The 23,637-nt window shown below is 44.6% G+C and overlaps 1 protein-coding gene and 1 pseudogene across 2 annotated transcripts in view; one reads left to right on the top strand and one right to left on the bottom strand.

Moving 5' to 3' along the window:
• MGST2 (microsomal glutathione S-transferase 2) overlaps nt 1–20,788 on the bottom strand; it is a 29,883-nt gene extending 9,095 nt beyond the window's left edge. The window contains exons 1-2 of one of the 2 annotated variants that reach the window (XM_061142388.1): nt 20,605–20,788; nt 14,184–14,283 (exon numbers count right to left, since the gene is read on the bottom strand). In XM_061142388.1, coding sequence (XP_060998371.1) covers nt 14,184–14,283; nt 20,605–20,662 — 158 coding nt within the window. In that variant the 5' untranslated portion in view covers nt 20,663–20,788. The remainder of the gene's footprint in view (nt 1–14,183; nt 14,284–20,604) is intronic. The other variant, XM_061142387.1, reaches the window with a different exon arrangement.
• LOC133057939 (ribosomal biogenesis factor-like) lies at nt 15,269–15,670 on the top strand (annotated as a pseudogene).
• Nucleotides 20,789–23,637: the final 2,849 nt, after the last annotated feature.

The raw sequence follows: 23,637 nt of genomic DNA, 5'->3' as shown, positions 1-23,637 counted from the left end.
TGAAGATCTCCTGGAGAAGGAAATGGCAACCCACTCCAGTATTCCCGCCTGGAAAATCCTATGGATAGAGGAGCCTGGCGGGTTACAGTCCTTTTATATGGTCTTGTAAAATACCTTACGGTGCTATGCTTAGCCACTCAATCCTTGCCGACTCTCTGTGACCCCATGGACTGTAGCCTGCCAGGCTTCTCTGTCCATGGGATTCTCCAGGCAAGAATACTGCCCTCCTCCCAGGGAGTAAAACACCTTACAATATTCCAAATTTAATGGTTAAGTTTTCCCACAACATGACTCAAAATTAGCCACAATGAGAATTTTTTTTTTAAATCACCCTTTGAAGGCAGTCCATTTTATTCTTCATAAAAATCTTGACTATTTAGAAGGTTTTTTTCCTACTGTACCAGTGGTCCTGGCTGGGCACATGGGGTAGAGCGATGGTGTTATATAAAAGGCTACTCTGTAGCGACAGAACCCCTCGGGTCTGTGGCCCCTGTGGGCATCCTTCCACATGTGCCGAGAGGCACCAGCACTTTCATGTCTCATCTACAGGAGGAAGAGGGCCTCTGAGCAAGAAGGGGTGAGGAAAGAGGAGAACGAACATATGATCAAGGGTCTCCCCCACACCCACCTAAGCCAGGGAACCGGTTTCACTCCTGAGTGGAGACCAGGCTGAAAGCCGAAGGACTGCTGAGACTCCAGACTCCAGCAGTGCTGTGCCTCAGGTGACAGAAGTGGCAGAGAGCTCAGGAGAGCCACCGCCCTCGCCTCCCCCGGCCCCAGACCACAGAGCACCCAAGAGCAGTCACAGAAGGTTCTAGAACCTGGGAGGGCTCCTGCACTCACTGGGGCAGGGGCGGTGGCCCGGCCCCTCCCGTCGAACACCAGCCAGCAGGGCTGTCCTTGCCCACGGTCCTGGCGCTCCAGGGAGTAACTGAGAAGATGGGGAATGGGGTGCCAAGGCCCAGAGGAGCAGGGGCGACCGGAAGTCACAGAGGCTCGGGCAGGGATGTGAATGTCACTGCGTCGGTGCTCCCGGAGGGCAGAGCCTGCAGTGTTGGGGCAGCTTATCTCTGCACCCTCCTCTCCGAAGGAATGAGACTCCGGCTGTGAATCTACTGGGTTCATCCTGACCCCATGTCCCTGGGGCACTCATTGTACTTTTCTCCCGGTCCCTCATTTTCTGACTTGCCTTAAGCCCCGAGGCTTTGTCCACTTCCACTGTCGTCTTTCAGAGACTGAAAAGAACTTTCTGACAGCCAGCCTGTGCTGTCTGTCTCAGTCATATCCAACTCTTTGCGACCCCATGGACTGGAGCCCTCCAGACTCCTCTGTCCATGGAATTTCCCAGGCAAGAATACTGGAGTAGGTTGCCATTTCCTTCCCCAGGGGATCTTCCTGACCCATGGATCCAACTCAACATCCCTGTGTCTCCTGCATTGGCAGGCAGATTCTTGACCACTAGCACCACCTGTGATAGCCAGCATGCTGCTGCTGCTGCTGCTAAGTCGTGTCCGACTCTGTGCAACCCCTTGGACAACAGCCCACCAGGCTCCCCCGTCCCTGGGATTCTCCAGACAAGAACACTGGAGTGGGTTGCCATTTCCTTCTCCAATGCAGGAAAGTGAGAGTGAAGTCGCTCAGTTGCGTCTGACTCTTCGCGACCCCATGGACGGCAGCCTACCAGACTCCTCCGTCCAGGCAAGAGTAATGGAGTGGGGTGCCATTGCCTTCTCCGATAGCCAGCCTGGGACCCTGCTATTGCTAACAGTTGCTGCCTGCTGAAGACACCAGGTACTGCTTGGCCCTGAAATAACTGGAATCCTGACTTCTCGCATCCCCATCACCATGTGACCAATCCTTGACCTCCAGCACTTGCGGCCTCCGCAGACCCCACAGCTAGGTTAAGTGGTCCATGCCTGGATGTGTCCTGGGACTGCTCATTCACAGCGAGCTGCCCACAGATGTTGTTTAACTCAGGGGGACCAAACTCTGAAAATGTGTTCTTCACAGTCCTATCGGTGACTAATTACAGTCACATTGACAGGAAAACCAAAATGAAAATAATTGATGCTCTCTTTTTGGACATGAAGGCAGATCTATTATTACAAGAGATTCTCAGGAAAACCTCCTAAGGGACAGAAATGGGGCAGAAATCGGCTGGCAGCAGCTGTGTCAGTTTCCCTTTGCAGGGGAACAGAGTGGTGCTGACCACTGCTGGACTGCCCCCCTTCCTGCATGTCCACTCCAGGGGCAAAGAAGTCTGTCCACTATATTCCCTGGTGAGAGTCCTTTTTGCACTATAATCCTGTGCACTTTGATATTTAAGCATCCCATGAGGGACGAGGTTCTCTTTTGTTCCAGGCAGATGTCACCCTGAGCCTCAGATTCCACCTGGGGTAATAACAGAAAGAGTCTTTGCTGGAAGGACAGTAGGGTGACCAGCCATGCTGGTGTGCCCCGCACTGAAGAGGTTTTCAGAACATGGGTCTTTGATTTAAAAACCAGGACAATCCCAGCTAAATTGTCCTGGTTTGCCTGGAACTGAGGGATTTCCTGGGACACAGAAACCAGAGTGCTGAAACTGGGGAAGTCCCAGGCAAACTGGAAAGAGTTGGTCACCCTAGAGGATGGGCCGATGGAGTCTGTGGAGAGTGAATGGTCAAAGCCACTGAAAGTTCTCATGACCCATCCCCAACTCCAAGGCGTTCTGGACCTGGGGCCTCAGGACACATGACCACTGCAGATCGCTGCCTGGACCCAAGGGCTGGGAACAATGAACGTAGTTCTGAAGTAAGGACTGTCTGGGCCCTGTCCCCATCATCAAGTGTAGCTACTACAAAGCTCACCACATATTGGGTTCTGGCACAGTGCCTAAAACCCCAGTCTCTGACTTTTTCAAATTGCATAACCCTGATCAAATAAAAAATATCCACATGGCCTGAAGCAGCAGAGCGCACTGGCTGACAGCAAGGATGGTGTGACGCTGGTGCTATGTGGTAGCTGCCTGGTCAAGGATACACTTCCCAGCCTCCTGGGATTTTGATGGGGCCACTTCTAGCCAATGAAAAGAAACTAAAATAGAATATATCACTCCTGAGCCAGATGGCTAAGTAGATGGTGTGCCAAGCCCCCTTGCCCCACACACTGGTTGAAGGGAGAGCACTCTTGAGCACCTGGACAGAGACAAAACCCTGAGATGGAAGAAGCCGTGGCCCCTAAATGACCATGTGGAAGGCCACCCAACCAGGAATACCCATGGAGGCTTTGACAGTGAGCAAGACGTAAAGTTCCATTACATTAAGCCCCTGGGAATACGGGATTGGTCCATCAGCACAGCTAATACATTTGACTGGAAAAGAGTATCACATACATTATAAAACACATAGAAATTAAAAGATGGTATTTTAAGAGCAAACATAAATAGAAGCTCCAATATTTTCCTCACTCCCACTGCAGATTCCTTAGTGCACCCCCTCAGTGTATATACATCACTTGGGAAATCGCTGGCCTAAAACACTTCTGAATATTTTTGCTGTTTGAGAGATTTCTCATGAACACTCAATGTAAATCTTTGCTTATGACAAACTTGTTCCTAGAAAAATCTGAACCATTTGCAAAGGGGAAAACTTAAACAGTCAAGAGAACACTTCTAATTCCATGCTTCCAATGTGTGTATGTTAGTCATTCGTCATGTCTGACTCTTTGCGACCGTGTGAACTGTAGTCCACCAGGCTCCTCTATCCATGAGATTGTTCAGACAAGCATACTGGAATGGGTTGCCATGCCCTTCTCCACGGTATCTTCCCAACCCAGGGAGCAAACACAGGTCTCCCACATTGTGGGCAGATTCTTTACCATCTGAGTCACAAGGAAAGTCCTTATGCTTATAGTATTTTTATTTTTAAAAATAAAAGGCAGACAAGGCAACTTAAAGGAGGCATCCCTCGTTCAAGATTTTTGCTGCTCCCTCTTATCCTTCTTTTGTTTTGATGACTTGTTCTGAAACTCCAATAGGTTGCACACTGCCATAAGCTACTTGCACTATTAATAGATGATCCAGCCTTGATCTGCTGGCTTTTGACCCTGAGAAGTGTTTGGGTTTATTACAGTGGCTGGGGAGGGTGGGGGTGGTCAGAGCAACAGGTCGATATGCTCAGAAAAGGCTTGGGAATGAGAGGTTGTCAGAGATATCTTTTTATCTAGCTCCGTAACTATCTAAATTGTCCCTTGTCAAGTAACCATTGATATGGGGACCCCAGGAGGAGACTGTTGCTGACGGCAGGAGGGATGAATCCTACCAGCACTTCGGGTTGGTTCCTTAGCTGCGGCTAAGGAACAACATGGGGAGATGACGAAGTGAGGCTTGCATTTCATCCAAATTCTACTGCCTCTCGTCCCTTGGGGCTTCCCTTGTGGCTCATCTGGTAAAGAATCCGCCTGCAATGCGGGAGACATGGGTTCGATCCCTGGGTTGGGAAGATCCCCCGGAGAAGGGAAAGGCTCCCCACAGTATTCTGGCCTGGAGAACTCCATGGACTGTATAATCCATGGGATCACAAAGAGTTGGACACGACTGAGCAACTTTCACTTTCTCTTCCCCTGACTGCCTGAGAATCTCCCAGCTTGTGGGACGGAAGCTGTTTGTCTGCTGGTGAGTGAGTGAGTGAGTGAAGTCGCTCAGTCGTGTCCGACTCTTTGGGACCCCCATGGACTGTAGCCTACCAGGCTCCTCTCTCCATGGGATTCTCCAGGCAAGAATACTGGAGTGGGTTGCCATTTCCTTCTCCAGGGGATCTTCCCGACTCAGGGATCGAACCCGGGTCTCCTGCATTGCAGGCAGACACTTTAACCTCTGAGCCACCAGGGAAGCCCTTGTCTGCTGCAGGTATGGAGTTTTGGGCTTCAGAATGTAAACTTTGGAAAGACGCAAACATTTAGCCTGTACTATTGTCTGCTGGTAGCAGGGGCTAAATGTTTTCATCTAGGGCACTGTATTTGACCTAAGAAAGTAATTAAAGTTAGATGAGGTCCAAAGGTGGCATCCTGATTCAACGGGATTGCTGTCCTTATAAGAAGAAACACGAGAGAGCTCTCTGACACTGGCAGACTCTCCCCCTCTCACACGCTCTCTCTCTAATAAAGGCCATGTGAGGACACGTCAAGCCAAGAGAGGAAAGCTCTCACCAGAAACAGAAGCAGCCAGAACCTCAATCTTAGACTTGCAGCCTCCAGAACTGTAAAAAATAAATACCCGTCACTGAAGCCACCCAGGCTGTGGCATTTTGTTTTACCGAGGCCCCAGGTGACAAATACAGGTAGGCTTTAGAGGAGGATAGAGTTTGAAAAGCTCCTCGTGTAGTCATTCTCTCATCTCGGAGATCTCAAGTGCTTTATAACTCAGTGGGTAGGTACAGCTTGTGCTTTCAGCTGATGCCTAAGATCAGTGCACTTCTAAGGATGGAAGTGTGTTTATTGTCTATTATGTATCATCTTTGTCATTCCTACAAAAGAGCTGACTCATTACTAAAATCTTGTTACAGAACATTTGAAAAATTACCATTTTGTGAATTTTCCTTTTTCCCGTGGTTTTTAGACAAGCATTATGGTCAATAATTTTAATTTCTAACAGGATTAGAATTCAAAGTGACTATAAAAAGTTAATAAAATGGCAAAAAAAAAAAAGAGAACTGCAACAGAGTATGAAAAGAATAATATTTCTAAAGACTTCTCAGGTTCATGATGATTGGGTTTACTCTTGTCTTATGGCCAGTTAATCTGGGAATAGGAACTGAATAATTCAGCATTTAAGCAAATAGTGGTATATATAAGATGGAAATAAGAAACAATTCTTCTGCCTTATGCAGAACTGATGGAATCATTGCTGGAATACCACATACGTTCCTAGGCTCCAGGTTTAGAAACAATATGAACATTTTTTCAGTCTAAAGAGAACAACCAAATATTTTAATGATTGGAAAAAAAAGCTGAATTTGTGCTACCTAGCTTCAAAATATAGAAGATGAAAGATATTTAATAATGATCCTCTAGTGTATGAAAAAGAATGAGGTCATCAGCAGCTGTTCTTCTCTTCCAGTGAGGATAGAATCAGAGGAAATATATTTAAATTACAAGATTAATTTATTATTTGGATCTACTTTTTAGATTTAGAAAAGCCTTTAATCTAAAGGGATCAAGGTGCTCAAATTAGACTAGAAAGACTTTCATAAGCTTAGCAATAACATGAAGAAATGGTCCTCAGTGAAATTATAGTTGTTATTTTCACAATTTCAAAGAATGTATTCTGGCAAAAGGGTGCAAAACTCTAGAGTCACCCCAAATTCTCTCCCTGGAGGAAAGAAAGAGGGAATGAAGGGGGGTCTCTAGAAAAGGGGTTAGTAACTGGTCTAGTGACTCGGGTAAACTGGCTCCATAATAATCATCTCTACTTGACAAATATCCAATCTGAGGTGACCCTTGGACAGGAAATGGGCACTTCAGGGGTGGTCAGAGGAACTATGAAGTAGCTGCTATGAGATGTTGTCCAGTTCCACTCAAAGAAAGAATTAGTCATAATTCTTCTTGGCTACACTTGGAGCAAAGCAGCAAGAGGAAGAGTGGGAGAAAGGCAGCATTTCTGTTATTGACGAGGCCATGAGACCTTCACAGGAGACTGAAGGGGCTCAGTGCTTTGGTCCAGGAGCACCAGAAAAGAACGCGCATGCCCTCGTGGGGATTTGCAGAGCTCAAGGGAGCCTCCCCTGAGAAAGAGAACAGGTAGCCAAGTAGGCTTGGGAATGGACTGGTTACCCAAGGGGCTTCTGCCCTAACCACCTCAGATAAAAGCTGAAATGGCTTCACTAACAATGAGACTACTCTTATCTGGTCAAGTTCATCCTAAATCTTAGAACCTAAGGCCAGAACTGGGCTAGTGCTCTGGAATATCCAAGAAGAAATTCAGGGAAGGGAGTAAGACCATTCTCGTTCACCCTTCCAAGGGAGCCCAAGACAACTATTTTTTGTTGTTGTTCAGTCGTCCGGTCATGTCCCACTCGTTGTGAACCCATGGACTGCAGCACATTACTGTGCCCATGATGGTATTTCATGGCTCCAAATCTCCCACCCCCATTCTAATATTGTCTATTATTTTTTGTTGTTGTTCAGCCGCTAAGTCACATCCAATGCTTTGAGACCTCAAGACTGCAGCATGCCAGGTTCCCTGTCCTTCAGTACCTCCCAGAGTTTGCCCGAATTCATATCCATTGAGTCAGTGATACTACCTACCCATGGCATCCTCTGCCGCCAGCTTCTCCTTTCACCTTCAATCTTTCCCAGCATCAGGCTGCCAAAGTATTGGGGCTTAAGCATCAGTCCTTACAATGAATATTCAGGGTTGATCTCCTTTATGACTGACTGATTTGATCTCCTTGCAGTCTAAGAGACTCTTAAGAGTCCTCTCCAACACCATAATTCAAAAGCATCAGTTCTTCGTCACTCAGCCTTCTTTATGGTCCAACTTTCACATCCATACATGACTACTGGAAAAACCATAGCTTTGACTAGACGGACCTTTGTCAGCAAAGTGATGTCTCTACTTTTAAATATGCCATTTAGGTCTGTCATAGCTTTCCTTCCAAGGAGCAAGCATCTTTTAATTTCATGGCTGCAGTCACTGTCTGCAGTAATTGGGAGCACAAGAAAATAAAATCTATCACTGCTTCCACTTTTTCCGCTTCTATTTGCCGTGATTATTTTTTAACCCCTCTCTGTTCTGCAATGATTAATCAAACAAAACACCTCTGACAAGGAAACTGAATTTGGATACTTACTTTGTAAACAGCAACTTAAGAGAAATATTTGGAAACGGTGTCCAGCTTTTATTTCTAGGACAAGAGCAGTACAGACATAGAAAAGGAAGAAGAGAGAAATAACTTGAAGGAAAATCAAATTTGTGAAAACAATGTGAACAAACATAGAACCAGAAGTGGCCCAAGAATTTAACCTGCTGAAAATCCAACACTCCCCAACAGGAATTTCTCAGATCAGATCATGAAAGACAAAGTGGGAAGATGCAGAATTTCCTCCCATGATCATTTTTATAAATAGTATCTCCCCAAATTCAAGCATTAATATGTTACTGTCAAAAATTTAGCTTATCCATATACTCTTACCAGCTTCACTGGTGGCTCAGTTGGTAAGGAATCCACCTGTAATGCAAGAGACTGTCTGCAATGCAGGAGATCTGGGTTTGATCCCTGGGTTGGGAAGATCCCCTGGAGAAGGAAATGGCAACCCATTCCAGTATTCTTGCCTGGGAAATCCCATGGACAGAAGAGCCTGGTGGGCTACAGTCCATGGGGTTGCAAAAACTAGACACGACTTAGCAACTAAACCACTACTGCTGCTGCTGCTAAGTCGCTTCACTCGTGTCCGACTCTGCGACCCCATAGACGGCAGTCCCCCAGGCTCCGCCGTCCCTGGGATTCTCCAGGCAAGAACACTACTACTATACTCTTATTATTTTTCTATGAATCAACTTTTTAAAAATTATTTACTTTTAATTGAAGGAAAACTGCTTTACAATATGTTGGTTTCTGCCATACATCTCAACTTCTTTTTTACTCAAACAAGTGAGGAAAAAATGAAATTGTTCGCATTTGTGGTAGTGATATAAGAATACCACTTTCTAAATAAAAGAGAAGTATAAAAACAAATTAAGTATGAAATAATAAGTAATTGTATGAAAATAAAAAGTTGTCAGATTCTCATTAGATGCTGTTAACTGCTTGAGATCCCCATGAACAGTATGTACAGGCAAAAAGATAGGACACTGAAAGATGAACTCCCCAGGTCGGTAGGTACCCAATATGCTACTGGAGAAGAGTGGAGAAATAACTCCAGAAAGAATGAAGAGACAGAACCAAAGCAAAAACAACACCCAGCTGTGGATGTGATGGGTGATAAAAGTCAAGTCCGATGCTATAAACAGCAATATTGTATAGGAACCTGAAATGTTAGGTCCATGAATCAAGGCAAATTGGAAGTAGTCAAACAGGAGATGGCAAGAGCGAACATCAACATTTTAGGAATCAGTGAACTAAAATGGACCAGAACAGGTGAATTTAACTCAGATGACCATTAGCCACACTAACTTCCTTGCTAACCCACCAGATACATTCCCACTTAGAAGCTTTGCATTGGCTATTTCTTCTGTCTCAAAACCATCTTCCCTACATGTTGACATGGCTAACTCCTTCATGTGCTTAAGTCTTTGCTCAAGTGCCACCTTACCTGTTGGGTCTACACTGACCACCCTATTCAAATTGCAACCCACCCCAGCAACTCACACCCACGTGCCCATGCGATGCTTTTTCTTGTATTTCTTAACACTTAGCACTCTCTTGCACAACATATTCTTTTCTTAAGTTACTATCTCTTTATTGTTTATTTTCTGTCTTCCTTGGCTATAAGGTAAACTTCAGAAGGGTAAGGGTCTTTGTCTGAGTATCATATCCCGCTACTAAAATAGTACCTAATACATAGAGGTGCTCAAAAGATACTTAATGAATGAATAGCAAATAAAAATTAAAGACAATAGCTGGAATAGACAGAAGGAACTTGGAAGAAACAGTAATGATAAAGGAAAAAATTTTAAAACAATATCATTAAAATCCTCAGATATAAGAGAATAAACTGCATCTATGAAACAAGAAAGGAATGATGTAACTGCAATAAGAACTAAAGATCAAAGGACAAAAATTAATTCTTAAGAATTAAATTCATATCTGAATTTTTGTTTAAAAAAGTCAATTAAGAGTTGGAAGTTCAAGGAATTCCCAGAAAGAATAAAAGCACAAGAAGATGAAAAACTCAAGATAAAAGAAGACTAAAGGAACAGTCCAGGAGGTCAACTTACAACTTATATATATTTTAAGAATGAAAGAATGGAGAAAAGAAGACAAAATTTAGGGGTAAATAATATTGAAGAATATTCAAGAATAGAAGGGCATGAGTTTTCAAGCTACAAAAAGTCTCCTCTAGGGCTCAGCATAAGGGCTTCCCTGGTGGCTCAGATGGTAAAGAATCTGCCTGCAATGCAGGAGACTGGGGTTCGAGCTCTGGTTTGGGAAGATCCTCTGGAGAAGGGAATGGCTACCCACTCCAGTATTCTTGCCTGGAGAATCCCATGGACAGAGGAGCCTGGCGGGCTACAGTCCATGGGATCACAAAGAGTCAGACATGACTGAGTGACTGTGAAGAAAAATACCTCTGGCTGAGTCGGCACAGCACCATAACATCTCAGGACAGGGATCAGGCCAAGACCCCCAAGCTTCTGCCGTTTCCAAACAAAGGATCAGAACAGCACAGAACACCTCAACAATAGCAGTGGAAATCAGATAACAATGAAACAAGGTTTTTGAAATTCTGAGGGTAAGGATTTTTTTTTTTAAGGTAAGGATATTTAACATCGAAATATATGCCTAATAAAGTCATCAATCAACTATGAGGCAGAATAAAGGCATATTCAGAAATGTCAAGACCTACCATTCCCCTTCTCTCAGAAAGTGCCTAAAGGGTATACTCCACCAAAATGAGAAATAAAAAATAAATAGCCTAGTAGGAAATCCAAGAAATGGGGGATCCAGATCAGTAGTGTGTGTGCTAAGTCACTTTAGTCGTGTCTGACTCTGCGACTCTACAGACTGTAACCTGCCAGGCTCCTGCGTCTGTGGGATTCTTCAGGCAAGAATACTAGAGTGGGTTGCCATGTCCTCCTCCAGAGGATCTTCCCAACCCAGGGAAGAACCAGTGTCTCTTACGTCTCTTGCACTGGCAGGCAGGTTCTTTACCACTCACGCCACCTGGGAAGCCCCCAAATCAGTAGAGTACAAGGGAAATTCCTAGGACAATGACAGGAAATCCTGGGATGACAGCTATGCAACAGACCTAAAGTGTAACCTCCAGATTGGAGCAGAAAAATGGAAGATTCAAGCAGAAATGACTCCAAGCACAAATTAAGCACAAATGACTCAAAAAAAAAAAAAAAAAAAAAAACCTCCAAGGTATTACTTAATGTTTTTAAATGTATTAGAGGAGATTTTCAGCTCTGCTAAAGATATGGAGATGAAACTAAGCAAGCAAATAAAGAGGCAAATATTAACTCCACATAAACAAAAAACTATACAAGAAGGAAAGGTAATCATAGTAAACTACTTGATTCAGCTTTGAACATTATTTACTTAATCACAATAACATAAACACTGGCTATTGATTTAACTTGATGAAGCGATATAGCTTTACAGGAAGGATGAAGTGAGGAAAAGAAGAAACAGAGGAGCATGAAATTTTTTCTTCCATAAAAGGAAATCAATTGATAATGTCTAAAATTTCTGAGTCAATAAATAGCAGTGAACACATAGTATTCAGAAATACGGAAATAAATACCAAAAGTAGTTAAAAAAGAGAAAAAAAAGGAGTGCCAGTGGCTGTCTCTGAGGATGGATTGGGGATAAGGAGAATTATTTGTTGTTATAAATTTTGTGATATTCAAGCTGGGTTTAGAAAAGGCAGAGGAACCAGAGATCAAATTGCCAACATCCACTGGATCATCAAAAAAGCAAGAAAGTTCCAGAAAAACATCTATTTCTGCTTTATTGACTATGCCAAAGCCTTTGACTGTGTGGATCACAATAAACTGTGAAAAATTCTGAAAGAGATGGGAATACTAGACCACCTGACCTACCTCTTAAGAAACCTGGTCAGGAAGCAACAGTTAGAAGTGGACATGGAACAACAGACTGGTTCCAAATAGGAAAAGGAGTACGTCAAAGCTGTATACTGTCACCCTGCTTATTTAACTTATATGCAGACTACATCATGAGAAATGCTGGGCTGGAGGAAGCACAAGCTGGAATCAAGATTGCTGGTAGAAATATCAATAACCTCAGATATGCTGATGACACCACCCTTATGGCAAAAAGTGAAGAAGAACTAAATAGCCTCTTGATGAAAGTGAAAGAGGAGGGTGAAAAAGTTGGCTTAAAAGCTTAACATTCAGAAAACTAAGATCATGGCATCCAGTCCCATCACTTCATGGCAAATAGATGGGGAAACAGTGGAAACAGTGGCTGACTTTATTTTGGGGGGCTCCAAAATCACTGCAGATGGTGACTACAGCCATGAAATTAAAAGATGCTTACTCCTTGGAAGGAAAGTTATCACCAACCTAGACAGCGGATTAAAAAGCAGAGACATTACTTGGTCAATAAAGTTCCATCTAGTCAAGGCTATGCTTTTTCCAGTGGTCATGGATGTGAGAGTTGGACTATAAAGAAAGTTGAGCGCCAAAGAATTGATGCTTTTGAAGTGTGGTGTTGGAGAAGACTCTTGAGAGTCCCTTGGACTGCAAGGAGATCCAACCTTAGTCCATCCTGAAGCAGATCAGTCCTGGGTGTTCATTGGAAGAACTGATGTTGAAGCTGAAACTCCAATACTTTGGCCACCTGATGTGAAGAGCTGACTCATTTGAGAAGACCCTGAGGCTGGGAAAGATTGAGGGCAGGAGGAGAAGGAGATGACAGAGGATGAGATGGTTGGATGGCATCACCAACTCAATGGACATGGGTCTGGGTAAATTCTGGCAGTTGGTGATGGACAGGGAAGCCTGGCGTGCTGTGGTTCACGGGGTCGCATAGAGTCAGACACGACTGAGCGACTAAACTGAACTGATAGGGTTTGTAACCTCACTTTATTTTCAGACTACAAACATACATTACCTTGCTAAAAAAATAAATATTGCTTTCGGGATGTGGGACATATCATCACCAAATCAATACTCTCCACTTGATATAAAGATTCAAAGGTTAAAAAAATAATAATAATAAAGATTCAAAGGTAATGGAAGTGACTTCCTTATCATGTGTTTCAATGTTATTTAAAATCATACCTTGGGTATAAAGTTTCAGCCATGTTAGATTAATAACTCTAAAAATCTAGAGTTGTACACCATTGTACCTCTAGTCAACAATAATGTACTATCTACTCAACATTTTATAACAGGGTAGAGCTCATGCTACACATTCTTACCACATTAAAAAAAAATTTAAGCATGTCTATGCACCTCTTATACTACCAGTGGTATTCATCATACTTTTAAGCCTAGGAAATAGTGTGTACCATGCTCGTTGGAGCAATTTGATGGACAAGAGACCAATGTTGTCAGCTCAAGAGCCAAGTCTGACCCAAACTTATTCAAGACACAATAAAAAGCCTGAATAATTCCATAATCATTATATAAATCAAATCTCATAGTTTAAATTTTTTTCACACAAAAAAATCAGGCCTAGATCATTTTATAGGCAAACTCGAACAACTTTGAAGGAACACACTCTTCCAATCTGACTCAAATTCTTTGAGAAAATAATTCTCTCATTCATTCTGTGAGACTAATATAATCTTGATATCAAAATGAGCAAGGACCATACAAAAAAAAAAGAAAAATTATAGTCCAACCTCTCTTATAAACAAAGTTGAAAATTCCCAAAGTATTAACAAAAGAATCAAGCAATGCATAAATGGTGATATGTGCAATGTTTTTAAAAGCATTTGGTTGGGGGAATTAAATATAAAGGGAGACCTAGCATCTTGTATCAGGCAGAGTCATGGTGGAACATTCTGTGTGGATCTGAAAACAAGGAGCACAAGATGATCTTTTAAAAAAAATACTAGGAATACAATGAAATAGCTTCCTTATTATTGCAGGTTTCTGGGGTTAGGAAATGGTCCATTGGCAGAGGATAATACTGACTTGCCTCTGCTTCAAAGTGGATAAGAAGAAATAAAGATTTTAGATAGAAAAGGGACAGCATAACTAATCCAACATGAGGCTACTGAACTCTCAGGGGGACCCCTCCAGGCTCTTGGACCAAACTGTCATGTTTAGAGACATATGGCAGTCCCTCCTCCGAGATTCCAGCTTTTTCCATGAATGGATCAGCTCAATTTGTACTGTGGGTGGGTAGAAACTCCAGGCACTGACTACTTCAAGCCTCAAGGATCCTGAGAAGGGTCTTGGCCATAAAGAGTAGCTTGTTATAATGGCATATCTTCTCTGAGCATCTCTCCCCTAATTAGGAATTTTATGTATGTGGCTGGTCCGTATTCCGGAAGGGAGAAGCATTACTCACTGTGCACGAAATATTCTCTCAAAATCTGGTGACCCAGAGACTGCTGGGGGCATAACTTTGTATTTCGATCTCGCCTTTCCTACCTGCATAGCAAAGTAACCTGCAAGTAAAAAGGAATGAATGTTAAAAATGCGGCACATCATTATTCATTAGTAAAATGCACGACATACCTATTAAAATGTCAAAAATTTTAAAAGTTGGATCATACCAACTGAAAAAGACAAACAGATGAGGATACAAAACAACTGAAATCCTCATACATCACTGGCGGGAATGTAAAATGGTAAAACTGCCTTGGAAAACCATCTGGAATTTTTTAGTTAGACATATATTGAACATATGATTCAGTCAGTCCACAACTCGACATTTTCCCAAGAGAAATGAAATCATATGTCCATAGAAACACTTGTATACAGTAACAGCTAAAAATCAGGAACAGCTTGCTGACGGTTAACTTTATACGTCAACAAGGCTAACCATGGTGCCCAGTTGTTTGGTCAACACCAGTCCAGATATTGCTGTGAAGATAATTTTTCAGAGGTGATGAACATTTACATCAGTAGACTTTGAATAAAACAAATTATCCTGCCTATTGGCATGGGCCTTCCCCATTCAGTTAAAGGCCCTAAGGGAAAAGCTTGAGGTCCCCCAAAGAGGAAGAGAGTTTTGCCTTCCTTTGGACCAAGACTGCAACATCAGTTCTTTTTTTTTTTCTGCCACACCATGTGGCATGTGGGATCTTAGTTCCCCGAGCAGGAATCAAACCCATGTCCCCTGCATTAGAGCACAGATTCTTAACTACTGGACCACCAGGGAAATCCCAGCAACATCAGTTCTTGTTGCAATTTCCAGTCTTGCAACAGATCCTGCAAATTTCAGACTTTCCAGCCCCAACTGTTCTAAGAGCCAATCTTTTAAAGCAGATGTGTGAGAGTGTGTATGTGTATCATATTGGTTCTGTTTCTCTGGAGAACCCTGACTAACATAAATGTCTATCAACAAGTGAGTGGATAAACAATTTGTGGTGTATCCATACAACAAGATACTACTCAACAATAAAAAGTAATGAACTACTAATAAACAACATGGGTGAATCTCAGAACAGTTATGCAGAATGAGGCACGTGCAGATGGCGTCACCTGGAACTTGAGCAGCTTCACGAGAATCAGAGGCCAAGGACAAACTAAGAGAGCAGAAGTCCAGGCATGTACTCCACATAGTCAACCAAAAAAGCTTTCAGGTTAAAGATAAAGCAAAACTAGCTACCACCGATCTTAAGGAGAGAAACACTGTGAGTGATGAAAAAGTTAACAGAGTGAATAAAGCTTTTGTGGATATACAAAAGGAAGCTACACACACGTCTCAAAGGGCCTTTCTCTTGAACCTCTGCAGAAACAGCTGATTCCTCAGCAAGGTTATGAAAGCAAACCAGTTAATGTTGATGAAGCTACAAGTTTGATAGCGCAGGTGTAATACACTGGTGATGCATCAAATTCCCTCAAATGACCAATAATTTAAATGTTTTATACCAAAAAAATTATGCTGAATGAAAGAGGCAAGACCCTTCCCCCTCAAAAAAAGGTACTACTGCATAAGGTTATTTGCACAAAATTCTCAGAAATGCAAATGAATTTGCAGTGACATAAAGCAGATCAGTAATTGCCTGGAGATGAGGAGGGCAGGAGGTGAGGGGGATCACAAGAAAACTTGGGGATGATGGTTCCCTATATGACTCAGTTTCCCTATTATGAAATAATTATGACTTTCTCATCCTTCATTTGCTGCATGGAAAATACATTAGATTATCAAGCCCTGATGCCTGGAATCACCTGCTTCTGACGATCAGTCCTATAACCTTCTTTCCTACACTTCCTCCTTGTCGACAGTTAGCACCACTTGTCCTCTCTCTCTCTCTCTTTACCCCTGAACTAACTTCTGAGGTCTCTTTATTTCTCTTCAAATTATTTCCTCCAGTTTCACTTTCTTACCAGTTCTCTCCAACACTACACTGGCCTCCCTTACTTCAGTACCTCAATATCCATTTCCTACTTGCTCAAGTTTTAAACATAATTTCCTTTTCCACACCAAGTATGCAGCTCCAGTGTCTCACTGTGTGACAGGCTTAGGGACCATGTGTTTCCTCCTGACACATGGTACAATCTCCTCTCCAACAAGAAGTCAGTAAATATTGGACCTGGTCAAGTAAGGTTCTCACAGCTGGCCACCACCCTTCCCCTTCATTCCCCTTAGAATTACCTTATAGCTTCTAAGTCCTGACAGCCCTGCAAATAAAGGAGAAGGCAATGGCACCCCACTCCAGTACTCTCGCCTGGAAAATCCCATGGACGGAGGAGCCTGGTAGGCTGCAGTCCATGGGGTCGCAGAGTCGGACACGACTGAGTGACTTCACTTTCAATTTTCACTTTCATGCATTGGAGAAGGAAATGGCAACCCACTCCAGTGTTCTTGCCTGAAGAATCCCAGGGACGGGGGAGCCTGGTGGGCTGCCGTCTATGGGGTTGCACAGAGTCGGACACGACTGAAGTGACTTAGCAGCAGCAGCAGCAGGATTTAAAAGCTGTAGCTGAACATCTAAGTGTGTAGACACTTAGGACTGGCATCTTTCTCATTCAGACTGTAGTCATATCACTAAAGTCTAGGGAGCAGAGTGAAAATAAGAGTGGGATTGGGCATTAATGGTTTCCAACTCTGGGCTAAGCCTTGTCAAGGCATCATAAATCTGGAGAGACCAATGGCTCACGGCATCAGCTGGAAATCTGTCCATGGAGGGGAAAACTGAGATTTGGCCATCCTGGACCTCGTTACTGTTGCTTTTAACTCGGTCCACAGCCTCAGAGAAAACAGGAGTCAAATCTCTTTGTTTCCACCTGTAAACTGGAAACAAAGAAAGTGTGCTTCTAGATTTATATCAGCAATCGTTTCCCTATGGGCTTCCCTGGTGGCTCAAAAGGTAAAGAATTTGCCTGCAGTGTGGGAGACCTGAAGTCGATCCCTGGGTTGGGAAGATCCCCTGGAGGAGGGCATGGCAACCCACTCCAGTATTCTTGCCTGGAGAATCACCATGGACAGAGGAACCTGGTGGGTTACAGTCATGGGGTTGAAAAACCCCGTGCACCCTCAGGAAGGAGGACCCCATTGCACCAGCTCCAGTCCCAGGGAGTCTCATGTCAAGGCCTTCAGACCATGGCTATCACTGAGCAACATGACGAGGGTGAAAAGGCTATTTCACCCCTTTTTCCGGAGCACTTCCTTTTTATTTCCCTTCCTGTGAGTTGTTTAAAAACTACTTGAAAATGAGCTCCTTTGGCTTTGACTGTCTTTCCCCTTCCCTCGCTCTCTCCAGGGGGACATGTGTGCTGGGGAAAGTGAATCAAGACCTCTCGTCCTGCCCTGCCAGCCGCAGCTGGACTTCTTCACCGCACGGCTGCCTCTCGATCCAGCAGAAACTCCTCTCTGTGGGGAAGCGGCCAAGAGAAATGACCACGCTGGGTGCCAACGCTGGACCAAGCACCCTGGTGGCACCCCCTCCCAGGGTCCTGTCTAACCTTCTTTGCTGAAGACCCTGAAGGACAGAATTTCCTGGCCAAGGGCACCCAGCTTGTAAATGGCTGGGCCAGAGGTTGTGAGTCTCTCTGTGTCCAAGCCTTGCGCTGCTTCTGCTTCAGCCCACTGGTGTCCATCTCCGTAAACACCAGGTTTCAGCTAAGCAATGAGTTCTGGTTTTTCATGCCAACTGCCTCTCTCCCTTCCTCCTTGTTCTCTCTCCCACCCCTCTCTACTTGTCCACCGTCATTAAACATTTCCGGTCCACCACCAACCACCACTGGCCCAGTCTCCCCTTCCCAGCCCAGCTGCCTGAACTTCACACTGCAATTCACACTGTCCCTGACACCCGCCAGCAAACAGAGCCTCTGCATGGGGAAGGCAGAGGCGGAGTCAGCCTGGGGACACGCATGGACCTGCCTCTGTGCCCTCTTCAGGCCCGGGACCTGGGCACACGCGGGGTGGATAGTGCCTATGTGTGGGTCTATGTGAACCAGAGCTTCAGACCTAAGTGATGCTTAGCTGGCAGTAAGCATTCTACTTTACTGTAGAAAAGAGGTCAATCAAACCACAAACTGTGTGTCTTAAAGTATGATGTTCTCATAAATTCACAAAAACAGACTCGCTGGCAGGTTTTCCTGTTGGGTGTGCATGCAGGCTGGACTCAGTTCTAAACCATTGCGCCTCTGGAGCTCAGAGCCGAGCAGTCCACAGCTCCGCCCCATTTCCTGGTACAAGCACACTGGGGGAAATTAACAAAGGTGACTTGATAAAGAAGTCTTGCTTGCCAAGGCTCAGACACTTTCCCCCAGTTTGCATGCTAAGGAAGCATGTGCCTAAAATAATAGGAATTGAGCAAAAGCGATCCCAGAGGAGAAAAAGCCTCTATTCAAGCAGGGGATCAGGATACTGAATAATCTTAATGGGAAGGCACTTTAAAATTTGGAATGAACTGCTTAATCTGAAGCTCGTATTTTTGCAGGAACTTTTTTTGTGTGTGTACCTGATAATCATACCTGCCCTAGGCAGCTTATTTAGGAAACACAGGGCTCGAGAAATCACAGCCATGATTTGTAACAAGGTACAATGTTCCCTTTGGAACACTCCTAATTAATATTTAGAGCCCACTTGGCCCAGGTTCAGTCAAAGAGGGCTGTGGGTTGTAACCACAGATGATGCAGACTCTCTGGGCTTGGAGGGCCCACCATGGCCCCGTAGGGAGAACTTAGAGAGAACTAACCCCCAGAATGTTCTAAATCTTTGCCTGTCTCCTGGTGACCCTTGGTGCTCTGCAGGGCCCCCAGGCCCCCAGCAAGGGAGTACAAACCCCAAACCCTTCCCCGTCCCTCTAACACACACACACACACATACACACACACACACACCAGGATGCTTACAAACCCCAAGCCCTTCCCCCTCCAACACACACACACAGACACACACACACACAGAGACACACACACATACACACACACACACACCAGGACGCTTACAAACCCCAAACCCTTCCCCATCCCTCTAACACACACACAGACACACACACAGACACCAGGATGCTTACAAACCCCAAGCCCTTCCCCCTCCAACACACACATACACACACACACACACACACACCAGGATGCTTACAAACCCAAACCCTCCCCCTTCCAACACACACACACATACCAGGACACTTACAAACCCAAACCCTCCCCCCTCACTGTAACACACACACACACACATACACACACACACCAGGACGCTTACAAACTCCAAAGCCTCCCCACTTCCTCTAACACACACACACACACACACACACCAGGATGCTTACAAACCCCAAGCCCTTCCCCCTCCAACACACACACACAGACACAGACACACAGACACACATACACACAGATACACACACACACACACAGATACACACACACACACACACACACCAGGATGCTTACAAACCCCAAGCCCTTCCCCCTCCAACACACACACACAGACACACAGACACACACACACACACAGATACACACACACACACACACACACACACCAGGATGCTTACAAGCCCAAACCCTCCCCCTTCCAACACACACACACATACCAGGACACTTACAAACCCAAACCCTCCCCCCTCACTGTAACACACACACACACATACACACACACACCACGACGCTTACAAACTCCAAAGCCTCCCCACTTCCTCTAACACATACACACACACACATACCCCAGGATGCTTACAAGCCCAAACCCTCCCCCTTCCAACACACACACACATACCAGGACACTTACAAACCCAAACCCTCCCCCCTCACTGTAACACACACACACATACACACACACACCACGACGCTTACAAACTCCAAAGCCTCCCCACTTCCTCTAACACATACACACACACACATACCCCAGGATGCTTACAAACCCAAACCCTCCCCCGTCCAACACACACGCAGACACACACACACAGACACACAGACACACATACCAGGATGCTTACAAACCCCAAACCCTTCCCCGTCCCTCTAACACACACACACACACACACACACACACACACACACACACCCCAGGATGCTTACAAACCCAAACCCTCCCCCCTCCAACACACACACACACCAGGACACTTACAAACCCCAAACCTTCTGCCCTCCCTGTAACACACACACCCCAGGATGCTTACAAACCCAAACCCCCCCAACACACACACACACCAGGACACTTATAAACCCCAAACCCACCCCCCTCACTGTAACACACACACACACACCAGGACGCTTACAAACCCCAAACCTTCCCCCCTCCCTGTAACACACACGCTCACACACACACACACACACACACACACACACACAGTTCACCCCAGAACGCTTACTTTGCTGACAGGCTGAGAGGACAGAGAGTGCAGCCAGCAATATCGAATTCCCTGCCATCTTTCTCGGGGAATCCTCTGGTTCACAGAACTATTTGCAGAATAGTTCCTGTTAGAGGAAGGGCGACTTTTGATTTTGCAACGCTGACCTGCCTTATAGGGTGAGCTGAGCTGAGAAAGGAAAAAAAAAAAAAAAGAAGGAGGTTCAAACTGGCTGCGTGACCTTTGCTCTGGAAGAGGAATCAGGAAGGCAGGCGGGCCCAGGCTGTCAATCAAAGATCAAAGCTCTTGGCCTGGATCGGGCGCTGCTTCCCAAACCTGCTTCCTGTCCCTGAGCTCCGACCTCCGCCTTTAGCCCTCAAGCAGCAGCAGTACGGTGCAGTCAAACCACCTTCTCAGCCAACTCGAAAACAATTCCCAGTCCCTCTCTTTCAGCCTCTGGGCCGCTTAGTCCCCTCCCTGGATCCAAGGCCTTCTAAGATCTTTCACACCTCCTGTGGAAAAAGAGAGCAGGTGGAAGATTTTATTTAATCCCATTGAGATTTACACAGCAATTTAAACTGATTGTAACTTTATTCCTTAGTAAATGACAGATCCAGGATTTGAACTCACGCACAGTTTCCCAAGGTGGCCTGAGCCCTGAACCAGGCTGCCTCCCACTGTCACCTCAACTCTCCCGTGATCATGCTAACCTTAAATTTTTTTGTTATAATTGACATATAGCATTATTAGTTTCTGATGTATAACATAATGATTTGATACATGTGTATATTGCAAAATTATCTCCATAATAGGTTTTAGGTTCAGTTCAGTCACTCAGTCGTGTCCGACTCTTTGCAACCCCGTGGACTGCAGCATGCCAGGCTTCCCTGTCCATCATCAACTCCCAGAGCTTGCTCAAACTCATGCCCATAGAGTCAGTGATGTCACCCAACCATCTCATCCTCTGTCGTCCCCTTCTCTTCCCGCCTTCAATCTTTCCCAACATCAGGGTTTTTACAAATGAGTCTGTTCTTCACATCAGGTGGCCAAAGTATTGGAGTTTCATAGGTTAGTGTCTGTTATGTTGAAACCTCACAACTCAGATTGGGACTTGAATCCCCTGTCTTTTCATTGGGCTCACACACCTGGTCTCAAGACTTTAATGAAGCTCAGGTTCTTTGTGTCTTATTGCAGAAAGAATTCAGGGAAAGACAAAATGATAGGTAAGAAGTGGAATCATTTAGACATCTCATGGTCAGTATGCAGTCCATTTCAGAAGATGAGAACAGCCTTGGGAGAAACACACTCCATCGTCAAAGTGTGGGCCATCTCAGAAGACGAGAGGCCCTGAAACATGGAGTGATTAGTTTTCATGGGCTGGGTAATTTCATAGGCTCATGAGTGAGAGGATTATCCCAACTATCTTGAAGGAACTGGGTCAGAACCCATTTTTGGCCTTTTATGGTTGTCTTTAGAACTGTCATGGCACTGGTGGGCGTGTCATTTAGCATATGCTAACGTACTACAATAAGCATATAATTGAGGCTCAAGGTCTATAATTCCCCTACATACAAACCTTCAAGTTGTGAACTTTCAAACATGAGAACATGGAGCTTACTAATAAAGACCCGATGGAATTGGAGGCCGAGAGAAGAGAGACAAGAGCAAGAAGAAGGAACAGAAGAACCAAAGAGATTCATGAGGAAGGGAAGGGAAAGGAAAATTTTTTTATTTGAGGAGGTATCTTTAGTTCCTGAGGCACAAGACCTGAAGGGATAGCAGTGCACAAAGCTTTCAGCAGCTGCTCAGCATGCAATCCGCTGCTACTGTGTCATCTATGGCGAGAGAAAAGAGCTACGACCTAGACATCACTGGACCATTTTCCCAAGAGAGTGGATACAGTTGAACCCAGCAAGGATCCAGGGCCTGTGCCGTCATCATCAGGTGTGAATGAAATTGCCGCTTGCCCTCCGTCTCCTATTGCTGACAACACTTCAGCTCTACCATCTCCCACCCCTTCTCCCTCCTCCAGTCAATAACTCTCGCCTGCTCACTCGACGCCAGCCCCTGTGTGCCAGCTGTTGTTCTGTACTACTGGATTTTTTGAGTTTTTGAGTAAGATTTAAAATATTTTATTTATTTTGTGTGTTTTTTATGTATTATTTGTATGAAAAGTATTATCAACCTATTACAGTTCAGTATCATATAACCAATTGTATTAGGTACCTAGACCAGCTTTGTTTGACCTACAAACAAATTGGACTTACGAACGCACTCTCAGAATAGAAACTTGTTCACATGGAAGGGACTTACTGTACTGGAAGTCAAATCTTATGCCACGTTGGGCCTCGTTGGTTCTAATCAGTTTCTGCGTATCCAATGGCTGTGTTGTTTTTCTAAAGATTATTCCCTGCCCCCTTCCCTCCTGCTTCAACCTCACATAATTACAATTTTTTCTTGTGCTGAGAACTTTTATAGTCTTTCTTAGCAACTTTCAAATATACAGTACAGAATTGTTGCCTATAGTCATCATTCTGTCCATTATATCCCCCAGGACTTATTTATGTTATCACTGGAAGTTTGTACCACTAGGATGTACATTCTGAGAAGGAAAAGGGCCCTTGAGGGAAAAAGTAGGTCAATATTTTTATATAGTAAACACAGTGCACACAGTCTCCACGCCAGTCCAGGGCCTCTCCATCGCCAGAGCAACATCCCACACCACCCGCTAGAGCTGTCCTTCCGCAACTGGTGGCTTCTTCTGCAGAACCTATTCATCACAGCTCCTCCTCTCTGTCAACACAGTTATTTCATTCTTTTCTTATAAACATGTTTTAAACATCTATTTATTATTTATTTGGCCGCACCGAGTCTTAGCTGTGGCTGCAGGGCCTTAAGTTGCCACATATGGACTATTAGTTGCAGTCTGTGCAATCTAGTCTGTTGACCAGGGATCGAACCCAGGTCCCTTGCATTGGGAGCATGGAGTCTTAGCCACTGGATCGCCAGGGAAGTCCCTTGTTTTGCTCTTTATAAAGATTCAGCTTCCCTATT

This window comes from Dama dama, chromosome 5 (genome assembly GCF_033118175.1).
Source record: "Dama dama isolate Ldn47 chromosome 5, ASM3311817v1, whole genome shotgun sequence".
In the NCBI taxonomy this organism is placed as follows: Eukaryota; Metazoa; Chordata; class Mammalia; order Artiodactyla; family Cervidae; genus Dama; species Dama dama.
This window is presented reverse-complemented; position numbering and strand designations above follow the sequence as displayed.